The sequence below is a fragment of the Anticarsia gemmatalis genome, chromosome 28 (genome assembly GCF_050436995.1).
Source record: "Anticarsia gemmatalis isolate Benzon Research Colony breed Stoneville strain chromosome 28, ilAntGemm2 primary, whole genome shotgun sequence".
Classification (NCBI taxonomy): domain Eukaryota; kingdom Metazoa; phylum Arthropoda; class Insecta; order Lepidoptera; family Erebidae; genus Anticarsia; species Anticarsia gemmatalis.
Genome location: NC_134772.1, coordinates 6,239,747 through 6,253,094, shown reverse-complemented (window position 1 = coordinate 6,253,094; position 13,348 = coordinate 6,239,747). Strand labels below are relative to the sequence as shown.

Here is a 13,348-nt window from a genome sequence, read left to right as displayed (position 1 = left end):
GCTATGAGCAAACGCAACTGAATTTGCATGACGTTAGTCGTTTAAACACTAAAATCATTAAGTATTGGAGATAGCCATAGCTTTGGTTACGAAGACTTCAGTCGTGCCATCGTCCAGCTTCATAGGACATTTGTTCCCCTAGACCTTATGTACAAAGAGCGATATAAGTATGTATTTGTCCAGGACGTGGAGGAGCGCGTGGCGCGCACGTTCCCCGGCCCGCTGGACAAGTGGGCGCTGACGGACGCCCGGGACGCCACCTCCAAGAAGAGCCGCCGAGGACTCTTCCCCGCTGATAAGATACATCATATGCTTACTAAGGTATTTTTTTTTTGTTCGCTCGTACTGTCCCACTGCTGGGCAAAGGCCTCCCCCATTTTCTTCCAGTCCTCTCTATCTCCTGCTTCGTGTCCTAAGGTATGTACTTTAGACATTGTTTTCCTTGAACTGTTAGCTCAATTCAAGTTACAAGTGCCAAATAACTTGAAGAACTGCTAGAACGCAAACATATCGTAGACGTAGTGCAGAGGTTACCCGGATGACTGAATAGTACATTTAGGGTTGCGTTTTTAAAAGCAAGCTATTTATCCCCCGGCTCAACCCTTTTCCCAAAATGTCGGTCTGGAAGAAGGTTGGCGACCTAACAAACTATAACTTAAGCTTCCATTTTATTTTATTTATGGGTAGGGGGGCCTACACATTAAAAAAAAAAAATTGCGTCCTCTGAAAAACTCAAGATAAGGCCTTAAAAATGTAATGGACTAGAACCTGACAACCGGGCGATCGAAGCGAAATAGACCTCGTCGACGCGCCTGCATTTCTATTCAAACAGACTTAGTGTTATTGCGCTGCTAAAGTTGTTTGGCAGAATCTATACTTTTTGATTACTTCGAATTCGTGTTTATATCGCGCACTGTATAAATATTGTACTGTACGATTAGAAGTCTATAGTGACTTTAAGATGCCCTTAAATGTTACTATCGAATTATCTTCCAATTCATGTTTTTGGAGCACTCCAACAAAAGAAACTTTTCGAAGATACATAAAATTGCAACTTCGCCCCACAGGGCTTCAGAACGCCACTTGCTATCAATAAAATCTTCAGTATAATCTAATGTGTGTGTAGGAGGTGCTCCTGTACAAGATCGACGTGTCGGTGACGACGTTCATGACCGCGATCATCGAGTACGTGTCGGCGGACATCTTCAAGCTGGCCGGCAACTTCGTCAAGAAGGTGTCGCAGAAGAGCGGCTACCAGACCATCACGTGCCGCGACATCAAGACTGCTATGTGCGCCGACAAGGTAATATACCACACATTGACCAGACAACCCGTGTAGGTCTACTTGCATGCATGGACTATTTTAGAAATTTTAGGGTTGATATATCCTGTTTTTCGTCCCGGGACTTCGCTCGCCAAAGTAGTGCCAATAAGGCCGCTTATAAACAACTTTATGGAAATTTACATAAACAAAAAGAAGATAAATATAAGGAGTAGGTACAATCGAGACTCTAAGAAAAAAGCTTCCGAGATTCGGTCTGTCTTTGGAGACTTTGCATACCTTTAAGAACTGTCCTAAAGAACTCTCACGATGATTTTCCTTCACCGTTGAAGCATGTTGTCTTTACTATATCTTATATTTCTAATACACACATAACTTGGAGAGTACATTAGTGTGTTGCCTCGGGTGAACCTTCACAAAAAAGCTGCAAGTGTATTTTAATAAAAAAAAATACACAGATAGTCTGTAACCTATATTAACACACAAGCTGACCCGCGCAACTTCGCTTGCTTCACATAAGAGAGAATGGGTCAAAATTTTACCCGTTTTTGTAACATTTTTACTGGTGCTTTGCTCCTATTGGTCGTAGCATGATGATATATATCCTATAGCCTATAGCCGACCCCGATAAATATTTTTCAATTCGCAGCAGTAGTTTTTGAGATTAGCGCGTTCAAACAAACAAACTCTTCAGCTTTATAATATTAGTATAGATTATAACATATTGTCATTCATTCTGTTCGCAGGTGCTAATGGACATGTTCTACCAAGAGAACGAGCTGGTGCTGGCGGAGGCGGGCGCGGGCGAGAGGCGCGGGCGGCGCGGCTCGCTGTCGTACGCCGAGCTGGTGCGCGACCTGCTCACCGACGAGAAGCACTTCCTGCGGGACCTCAACCTCATCATCCGGGTGTTCAAGGACGAGCTCGAGAAGATACTCGACAGAGATAGTCGGGTGAGTAATTGTTTATATGATTCCGTACCTAAAAGGTTAAAACGGAAACCTGTTTCTAAACCTCTGCTATCTGTCCTTCTGAGACCAAACTGTAACTCATAAACCGTAATAACTAAGAAGCAGAAATTTTCACAAAATTAAATTATGTACTTTCATTGCCGCCATAGAAATAAAAAATAATAAGGGGGTCCCCATACAATATTTTTTGGTAGGAATGCCTTTCTTCCGCGAGTCCTACTTGCACTTGCCCGGTTATTTTAAACTGCTGGTCCCACTGATCGGCAACGTTCTCGAAAAATATTTGTGTGACTAGCACGAGTAGATGTCCTGAGCCTGGTTGTTAATTTATTTATTTACTTCATATACAAAAGTTGTATAAAGGCGGACTTAATGCCAATGGCATTCTCTACCAGTCAACCTACGGGTGATACAGAAATAAGAAGAAATATATAAGTATGTTTATCAGTTATTCGGTTACCATAGTTCAAGCTCTGCTTAGTTTGGAATCGTCAATCACTATATACAGACAAATACATAGTTGGCTGGTTCAATGAAGCAGGCCGTCGTGTCCAAATATCGGCCAGGACGATATTAATAACAAAGTCATGATGGCTTTCAAAGAGGTCAAGTGCTACTCGTAACTGGCGGTCCTGTATGACAACATGTATGAATGAAGTGAATTAAGGAAGGGAAGTTCGTAAAGATCGTACCAAGTGACATTGTCTGGTCTACCGCTATGGGGAGAGGCGGTTAATTTATGTATGTATGTATTAACTAATGTATGTATTTGTATTGCGAACAGGCGATCTCGCTGATATTCGCGAACATAGTGGACATATACGAGCTGACGGTGACGCTGCTGGGCAACCTGGAGGACGCCATGGAGATGTCCCAGGACTCGCCCACGCCCTACATCGGCAGCTGCTTCGAAGGTAATATCCCAATAGTGGGCAAATCTGGAGATTTTTTAGCAGGTTAAAAAATCATGCCGCGTTAATCTATAGAATTAAAAATGAATCGCCTTAATGTATGTACGCGTATAACTTTTGAACAACTAAACTAAATTGGTTCTTGAGACCGGCGGTTCCTGAGATTAGTGAGTTCAAACATACAATCTCTTCAGTTTTATATTATTAGTATAGCTTAGGCATTGAAGATATAAAGTTCTTTATTTTTATCAATTCAAGTTTTAAAATCACCTTATATGATACAACATATTTTTGTAGAAATGATATAAATACTAATGTGTATATGTATGTACGTTATATTGTGTGTACAGAGCTGGCGGAGGTGGAGGAGTTCCGCGCGTACGTGCGCTACGCCAACATCGTCACCAGGAAGGAGTCCCGCGACGCGCTGCAGAGCATCGTCGACGACCCTATCGTGAGCCACTCCTATCTCTAGCTGAATGAATGGAACCAATGAATGGAATGAATGAATGAACGAATGAAAAGAATAATTGAATGGAACGAATGAATGAATGAACAGAATAATTGAATGGAATTAATGAATGTAACGAATATATGAATGAAACGAATGAATGTATGGAATGAATAAATGTCATTTATTCCATTCATTTATTTATTCCGTTCGGTCATTCCATTCATTCATTCACTTCTACACCGTGTTGCAGGGTGCAGAGGTACAGATGTATCCCTACAACTAACTCCTATATTACTTCTCCACAGTTATCGGAGCGGCTCGACACGGCGGGTCACGGGTTCCGGCTGGCGGTGAAGTACTACCTGCCCAAGCTGCTGCTGGCGCCCGTGGCGCACGTGTTCCTGTACCACAACTACGTGCTGGCGCTGCTGCAGATCGCGCCCGCCAACGAGGACCGCGAGAGCTTCAAGCAGGTACTCTACCATATATCTACTATAGTGGTCCATAATGGATCACTTTGTCTCGCAGTGGATCATACTGTACCACAGTGGATCATACTGCACGACAGTGGATCACACTGATACGGTACGTACTGTACCAAACTGGACGAAACTGTACCAAATTGAATCATACCATATCACACTGGATAGTACTGTACCACAATGGATCACACTGTGACAAATTGGATCACATCGTACCATAATAGATCACTCTGAACCACAGTGGACAACGCTCAAATATACTTGGATTGCATGGGACAGTACGAAAAGATACTTGGACTGCATGGGACTATACTGGACCACATTGGTTCACACTGTACCATAATATTAAATCAGAGTGCTTCTTAAAAATCATATCTTTATATATATAATTCTTCTATAAGTGTGTATGTCACTGAACTTCTCTTAAACGACTGGACCAATTTTTTTTTGTGTGTTCAAGGGGATCTGAGAATGGTTTAGATTCACAATTTTGTCCGCTGAAAATGTGTTTTGAATTGATTTTTAAAATATTAGACAGGACAACGTCTGTAATGTCTAGTAATGTTATATTTTTGTTTCAGGTGGAGTGCAATCTACATCCTATCAAAAAGTTACTAATAAAAGCTCTAGGAAATGGACCCAAAATGTAAGTTAACACTTTTGATTTACAATAACACACTAATGGCGGGATTTTATAGATTTGATTCCCAAAAATCAAAGTGAAATGATCTTTGTTTGCCCATCACGAGGGTTAGGTTCATCCACCTGTACCTAGCCCCTCTGGTATAACAGACATCATCTTAAATATGAGGCGCCCGTAGCCAGTTACGCTCACTGGTCGGTAAACGATCTGTGAGTTAAGTAAACCTTGGCGCGGTCATTCCATAGATGGGTGACCGCATAGTGGTATTTGAACGGGGCGTCTCCGTGCTTCGGAGGGCACGTAAAAAGTCGGTCCCGGTTGTTGTCAATTAAGATAACAGTCGTTGAGCCACGTCAAAGGCCTTCGGACGGCTCGAACAACTTTGACACTAGGTTGACCACTAACCATACGATAAGAAGAAGAACTCTTATTATATAAAATGTCCATGTCATAATCTTAGCTACCGTACTCCTCCGAATGGACTTGACTGATTCTCATGATATTTTGTGAACATATTGAGTAGGTCTGAAAATCAGCCAACATCTATTTTTCATATCCCTAAGTGACACTTATTTTTTTATTTATATGGCAGATTAACGTTTGCCGGATTAGCTAGTATGGTTAGGTTATAAACGAAATGTATATTGTTTCAGGGACGCTACACTTCGTATGGCGACGCGAGCCCGGCGACAGCTGGCCATAGAGAAGTGTAACGAACTGTCGCGCATCGTGGACAACTGGGACAACAGGGACATCGGACAGTGCTGCAATGAGTTTATTAGAGGTGAGATTATTGTCCCACTGCTGGGCAAATTATTGGGTCGGGAAAAAGTCTTTTCGCATTATAGTCTGTATGAACTTGTAATAAAATCTTTTATCTACACAAAAAAGCTCGATATTTGGCTACCTCACGAGCTCACTGAAAGAAACCTAATGTACCGTGTACTCATTTGTGATTCTTGAAGCCAAAGAGATTTTATAACAAGTTCGTACATACTATAATGCGAAAAGACTTTTTCCCCCGACCTAATATTTATTTATTTTATACTATAGTAAAAGGCCAGGTCTCCTCCCGAATTGAAAGAGGGTTTCGGGAGCGAAGGGAGGAAATTCGTGTCCATCATTGAGGCAAAAATGGGTCTAAAAGAAATTCATTGTGGCTGATTTTTTATTGCGTTTGTGGCGCGATTAGTAGTAAGCTGGCGCAGATGTCTCAGGTTCGAATCCCGGATCGGGCCAAAAAGTTGTGTCTGTATTATTGGTTAAATTTATTTACAGTTAGTGTTAACCGTGATTGAAAATTCATTCTAGACTTTTTTGTCAAGAATTTTGTGGTTAAAGTTTATAGACTCTCGTGCGTCCGAGAGCACACGTCACCTATGGCCCTGTGTCCAGTGGCCCTGTGTCTGATATCTCCCAGAAAGACGTTATTGCTACATGTTTTAATAAACACTTATATAATCAATATTTCAATTGACAGAGGACACGTTATCAAAGATGGGTCCGGGCAAGCGTATAGCGGAGCGTCGCGCCTACTTGTTCGACGGACTACTGCTACTGTGCAAACCTAGTACTAGTATTGTACCCACGGTAAGTATAATATGACGTTATAATAACTGAACAAAACATTATTATGACTGAAGAGGAACTCATGGCCTAGTTAACACCCGCACAGATCGATCTCTGAGGTTGAGGTACGCTTGTCGAGGTTGTTTTGTGGATGGGTGACCATCATATATAGTTCCTCCATGTTTCGGAAGGCACGTTATATTGTGGGTCCCGGCTGACATTTTCAAAGATCTTTGACAGTCGTTAACTGTAGTCAGAAGCTTGGAAGTCTGACAACCAGTCTTACCGAAGGGTGTTATAACCCAGGTAACTGGGTTGTGGAGGTCCGATAGACAGTGGCTGCATGTAAAATACTGGTATTCAGCTGCATCCGGTGAGACTAGAAGCTGACTCCAACATAGTTGGAATAAAAGCTATAATATGAGGCACTATCAGATACAAATAGTTTTTAGTTATATTTTGTTGAAGACTAACCCAGGACGGGGTATTGTATATAATGTTTGTTTGTATGTATGTATGTGCAGTCTCTACAAGTGGGCGTGACGAGCAGCAGTGGAGGCAGCAGCAGCGGCGGCTCTCAGCAGCTCAAGCTTAAGGAAAAACTACATGTAAGGAAGCTGGAGCTCGTCGACAGACAGGATACTGAAGGTATAGTGTCACTTGTGTACCAACAATAGTCCGTACTAATATTATAAACTAGCTGACCCGCGCAACTTCGCTTGCGTCACCGAGGAGAGAATGGGTCATAATTTTCCCCGTTTTTGTAACATTTTTCGTTGCTACTCCGGTCCTAATGGCCGTAGCGTGATGTTATATAGCCTATAGCCTTCCTCGATAAACGGACTATCTAACACTGAAAGGATTTTTAAAATCGTACCAGTAGTTCCTGAGATTAGCGCGTTCAAACAAACAAACAAACTCTGTCTAAAACTCGGTCTGTCTGTCTGCTACTCAATCACGCCTAAACTACAGAACCAATTTGCATGAAATTTGGTATGGAGATATTTCGATACCCGAGAAAGGACATACGTTACTTTTTACCCTGGGAAAATGATACATTTCCATGGGAAAATTCAGGTGGCTGACGAAGTCGCGGGTAAAAACTAGTAGCTAATAATGGATTGGTGAAGAGAATTTTGATTTTGACTACCTCCGTGGTTTGTGTAGTGGTTTTCGATACCATTGCGTCGCCAGCTCGTGGTCTCGGATTCGAATACCGAGTCGGGACAAGAAGTCTTTTTCTTTAAAAGACAACTCCCGCACTAAAAATAGCTCTTGTGTCCCGGGGTCTTTTACGAACAAACAAACAACGGACACAAAGTGCAATCAGACAAGAAACAACTATTCGCACAAATAATTGTTTTGTGTGAAATAAAATAGTAGCTAATAATGCATTGGTGAAAAGAATTTCGACTATAACTGCCTCCGTTGTGCAGTGGTTTGCGTAGTGGTTTTCGATACCATTGCGTCGCCAGCTCGTGGTCTCGGATTCGAATACCGAGTCGGGACAAGAAGTTTTTCTTTATTTTAAAAGACAACTCTCGCACTAAAAATAGCTCTTGTGTCCAGGGGTCTTTTACGAACATACAAACAACGGACACAGAGTACAACCATACCCGAAACAATTATTTGTGGATCGCACAAATAATTGCTCCGTGTGGGAATCGAAACCACGACCTCTCGACGCGATGATATTGGCGTGGCGACCTAAACCACTGCGCCACGGAGGCGGTCTTTGTGTCCGTTGTTTACATGTTTGTTAAAGTGCCCGCGACATAAGAGCAAATCTTAGTGCGGGAGTTGTTTTTTCCGCAATGGTAGCGGCGTGGCGACTTGAATCACTGCGCCACAGAGGCAGAACTCTGGAAGCTCGGAGAATTCCACGGAATTCGCTAAACATTAAACACTATACGTGGTTAGGTATTAGGAAACTCTAGAATTGATTATTATTGTCCCGACTCAGTTTTCGAATCCGAGACCTCTGCGCGGCTGTTGTATGCTCTTCTGTCCGTGCTGAGAAGTTATTCATAGAATAAAATATAAGTTATTAACATACACTTAGCGGCAGAAAAAGTGGCCCAAAGCAAAACTACGATAAAACTTTTTAGAATATCAATATATGGTTATTATTTTGGCTATAACTATTAGTTAAACAGTTTATACACAAGTTTAGTTACAATTTACACTAAATAGTCGTAATTTTTAATCAAAAATGGGAAAAATTAAAAAATACAGCTTTTGTCGAAATCGCTTATTGAAAGTTTTTGCAAAAATCTAATTCTGCACCAAAGAAAAAATCTAGTTTATACCGCGTGTTACCTCCTCTAGCATTTATGGTGACCTGCATGCATTCTGGTATGCTTTGGAGGATATTTTAATTACTTCTTGAAGAACTTTATCCCACACTCTGACTAGAGCGGTTCTTCGCTCACCAAGTGATTCCGGTGGGTTGGGCAGTGCACATACACTGTTTTTTAGCATGTGCTAGACATGTTCTATGGGGTTGATGCCTGGACTGCGAGCAGGCTAAGCCAGTTTTTGAATCCCGATATCAGCAAGGTGCGATTCCACAACGCGGGCGCTATGAGCGCGCGCATTAAACTGCATTAGAGTTAATCCTCCCGACCAATGAAATCCATAAGTGGTACAACATGGTCTTGGAAGATTTCTTCAATGTACCCGGCTGCTGTTAGGCGCTGATCTACGATGACAAGCTCCGTACGTGCCTCCAAACATACACCTCTCCATACCATAACAGACCTACCTTTGTAACTGACCGTCTGACGTGTTGTGTTGGGAAAAAACCGTCCTTAATGGCGTCTTTACACTCTCTCACGACCATTTGGTGCTCTTAATGCTACTCAGCACTCATCGGTTAACAAGAACTTGCTCCATTGGTCGATAGCCAATTCACATGTTTACGAGCAAATCGTAATCGCGCAACTCGATGGTGTCTCTCGAGTTCTGGTACTCGGGTTGGTCTTCCTGCCCGTAAATTACGTTCTTTTATTCTTCGCCTCATGTTCCGTTCACTAAGAATGACTCCGCGTGCCGCTTGAAGCCTCTAGTGAATCTCAAACGCTGTCAGAAAGCGGTTTCTCAGCACCTCGAGGTTAACAAATCGGTCATCTCTTGCGGATGTACATCGTGTTCGTCCACTTCCTGGTCGCCGCGTGTAGAGACTAGTCTCACGATACCTCCTAATCGCAGACCTTAAAGTGGTACGCGATACATTGAAAAATGCAGCCACCTCTCAATGGTAATGGCCCTGATCGGACAACAAGACCACCTAAGCCACTTGTTCAGCAGTAAGTGGCATCTTCAAATCTTTTCTAAAATCTAAATAGACCAATAATCAATAAAAATCATAAAGAAAATCGTTTCCGTGCAGCAATATTTCAAAATACAGAATTCAACTGACCTCTCGAATCCACACTGAATTCAGTTCTAACACACATTGTTAGAAAAAGTCATCCGTCACTTAAATTAATCTGAAATTCAACACTTCATAACACTAAACAGATCACTTCGCAACTACTTACAACAATATATCTTTCATATATTACTTAATTTGTTTACAAATTCACGATAAGCGCTTGGGCCACTTTTTCTGCCGCTGAGTGTATTATTATTATGTACTGTTGTTTCCAGAGGGTCGTCACATGGTCGAGCTGTGCCCACGGGTTGGCCCGCCCGTGGTGCTGGCGTGCGCGTCGTGCGCAGAGAAGCGGAACTGGATGTGCGACCTCGTCATGTTGAACACCAAGCCCATGTTGGACAGGGTGCTTGATAGGTCAGTTGTGTCAGTCGTGACTTATTGTTGGCACGTGGCCGGTTTTATTGGAACTGGCCGGTGTAGTAGTTGATAGTGTGGTACGTCTGTTGGATAGGGTGCTTGATAGGTGAGTTGATATACTATTGTTGGCACGTGGTCAGTTTTATTGGAACTGGTCGGTGTAATAATGTGTAATGTAGATAGTCTATGTTGGACCGGGTGCTTGATAAGTCAGTTTGGTATCTTGTTGGCTTATTAGTAGCAGATGACCAGTTTAGTTGAAACTGACCAATTTTCAGTAGTGTATGTATAGCAAGCTTTATTGGGGCATAGTGTATAATCTGTCAACGTGTTCTGCGCAGCATCCTGCTGGACCTGGAGAAGCGGCACCCGCTGAAGCTGCCGCCGGCGTCGCTGTACCGGTTCGCGGTGCCCGACTCGCCCGACAACATCGTGCTGGAGGACCACGCCGCCACGCGCCACCACGCCTCGCAGCCGCTCATCAAGGTCAGTGAGGTGGAGTGAGCGAACGAAGGAATGAATGAGTGAACGAGTGAGTGAACCAGTAAACGAGTGAGTAAATTATCGAACGAGCGAATGAATGAACGAGTGAATGATTGTACGAGTGAATGATTGATCGAGTGAATGATTGATTTCGTAAGTTAGTAATTGAATAAATGAACGAGTGAATGATTGAACGAGTGAATGATTGATTTTGTAAGTTAGTGATTGAATGATTGAACGAGTGAATGATTGATTTCGTAAGTTAGTGATTGAATGATTGAACGAGTGAATGATTGATTTTGTAAGTTAGTGATTGAATGATTGAACGAGTGAATGATTGATTTCGTAAGTTAGTAATTGAATAAATGAACGAGTGAATGATTGAACGAGTGAATGATTGATTTTGTAAGTTAGTGATTGAATGATTGAACGAGTGAATGACTGAACGAGTGAATGATTGGACGAGTGAATGACTGAACGAGTGAATGATTGAACGAGTGAATGATTGATTTCGTAAGTTAGTGATTGAATGATTGAACGAGTGAATGATAGAACGAGTGAAAGATTGAACTAGTGAAAGATTGAACTAGTGAATGATTGAACGAGTGAATGAATGAACGAATTAATGATTGAAAGAGTGAATGAATGTACGAGTGAATGATTGATCGAGTGAATGATTGAACGAGTGAATGTTATGATAACCTGACTAAGTATTTTCTTTGCCAATCACTGTTTTACATAATTATAATCAAATTCAAACCAAAATTATTTTTCTTATTATCGTATGGTTAGTGGTCAACCAAGTGTCAAAGTGATTCAAGCCGCTCAGAGGCCTTTGACATGGCTTAACGACTTATCCTAATTGACAACAACCGGGACCAACTTTTTATGCTTGCTTGCTTTTTGTGCTTTCCGAAGCACAGAGACGTCCAGTTCAAATGCCACTATGCGGTACCCCATCTATGGATTGACCGTGCCAAGGTTTGCTTAACCCATACATCGCTTAACGACCGGTGATCGCAACTGGCTATGGGCGCCTCAACATCATAGTGGTATTTGAACAGGGCGTCTCCGTGCTTCGGAGGGCACTTAAAAAGTCGGTCCCGGTTGTTGTCTACTAAGATAACAGTCGTTAAGCCATGTCAAAGGCCTTCGGGCGGCTTGAACAACCTTGACACTAGGTTGACCACTAACCATACGACAAGAAGACAAGAAGAAGATTGACTATTTTCATAATAAGTAACATATTTATACAATACTATATATTGTTTCGTCTAGGGAGCAACATTACTGAAGCTAGTGGAACGTCTAACGTATCACATCTACGCGGACCTGAACCTGGTGCGCACGTTCCTGACCACGTACCGGTCGTTCTGCTCGCCCGCCGAGCTGCTGGACCTGCTCATCGAGAGGTTCCGGATACCGGAGCCCAGCGATGTTTATGATTCGCACTCGTCACTCACACTCACGCCGCGATCCGGTGAGTAGACATGTTGATTTTGTATGAAAATTATTAGGTATTGCCTTAATATACGAAAATAATATTATTGACAGCGTAGCGATAGTGTATACGATCGATAATGTTGTCTCGGGTTCGATTTCTGGGTGTAGCATGGTCTTATTATGCCGTTCTTTCCATGAGAATATTCTGAATAGTAGTCCGGTGACATGTTAGTTATATGACGATTTAGTCTCCACTGTTGCATAGTATTCGAATAAAGATTCGGACCACTAAAAATATTCCTGAGTTATTCTGTCAACAAATTCTTAGTGATTCCCCTGAGTAAAAAGTTTGAGTTTCTGTTCCTGATCTCTCACAGGTCGTTTGTACGTCACACCGGACTATAAGAGTAATGTAATAGATAGTGTGCAATATACAAGTAATATTGTACACACGAGACTATAAAAAAAATTACAGCAATGTTGACTAGTTTCAAGGAAACCGGCTTTCATAGTCAAATATCGACTAAGAAGACATTATGTATCGTAATTCTATATGTATATAAATTGTATTGCGCACGCAAGTCTATCGGATAAGGACGCCGCGGAGGGAACTGAGTCCCAGCTCCTCACTGAGCTCCTCGCTCAACTCATCGCTCATGGACTTCGAGTTTTACAACCTAGGTCATCTAGGTACTAACCTTACTAACTATGTAGTATACCACTCAAAAACAACACAGCCAGTTTTACTCCTTATGTCTGATAATCTAGCAACTGAATATGTTTGAAAACAACTGTCAAAATTTATACATCAGAAGCATACAATAGTGACTCCTTGAAAATATGCTTCTTGCACCATTAAAATCGCAAGAACCAGTTCCACTTAATAGTATACGACGTTTGTTTGTTTGTCGTATGGTTAGTGGTCAACCTAGTGTCAAAGATGTTCAAGCCGCCAGAGAGGCCTTTGACGTGGCTTAACGACTGTTATCTTAGTAGACAACAACCGGCACCGACTTTTAACGTGCCCTCCGAAACACGGAGACGCCCAGTTCAAATACCACTATGCGGTCACCCATCTATGGAATGACCGCGCCAATGGTTGCTTAACCCACAGATCGTTTACCGATTGGTGAGCGCAACTGGCTATGGGCGCCTCAGCAGTATACGACGTAAAAACCTATTACATCTATGAAAAAAAATATCTAATTGTATTATGACATTAATTAAATCCACTAATTTCTAACTGGTTAAGGACTTCAAATGGCCATAAGATTATTTACCTCTATATTGTTTTGTAAGTTAATGTTGTAGACT

General features: G+C 42.0%; 1 protein-coding gene across 2 annotated transcripts in view; it reads left to right on the top strand.

The window, feature by feature from the left end:
* Positions 1-13,348, top strand: part of Sos (Son of sevenless guanine nucleotide exchange factor) — a 40,199-nt gene that overhangs the window by 6,888 nt on the left and 19,963 nt on the right. Inside the window, exons 3-16 of one of the 2 annotated variants that reach the window (XM_076132478.1) lie at positions 184-321; positions 1,127-1,303; positions 2,029-2,235; positions 3,038-3,167; positions 3,515-3,618; positions 3,924-4,091; positions 4,682-4,746; positions 5,397-5,527; positions 6,224-6,333; positions 6,837-6,960; positions 9,964-10,105; positions 10,450-10,594; positions 11,870-12,071; positions 12,617-12,724. In XM_076132478.1, the coding sequence (XP_075988593.1) occupies positions 184-321; positions 1,127-1,303; positions 2,029-2,235; positions 3,038-3,167; positions 3,515-3,618; positions 3,924-4,091; positions 4,682-4,746; positions 5,397-5,527; positions 6,224-6,333; positions 6,837-6,960; positions 9,964-10,105; positions 10,450-10,594; positions 11,870-12,071; positions 12,617-12,724 (1,951 nt within the window). The remainder of the gene's footprint in view (positions 1-183; positions 322-1,126; positions 1,304-2,028; positions 2,236-3,037; positions 3,168-3,514; positions 3,619-3,923; positions 4,092-4,681; positions 4,747-5,396; positions 5,528-6,223; positions 6,334-6,836; positions 6,961-9,963; positions 10,106-10,449; positions 10,595-11,869; positions 12,072-12,616; positions 12,725-13,348) is intronic. The other variant, XM_076132479.1, reaches the window with a different exon arrangement.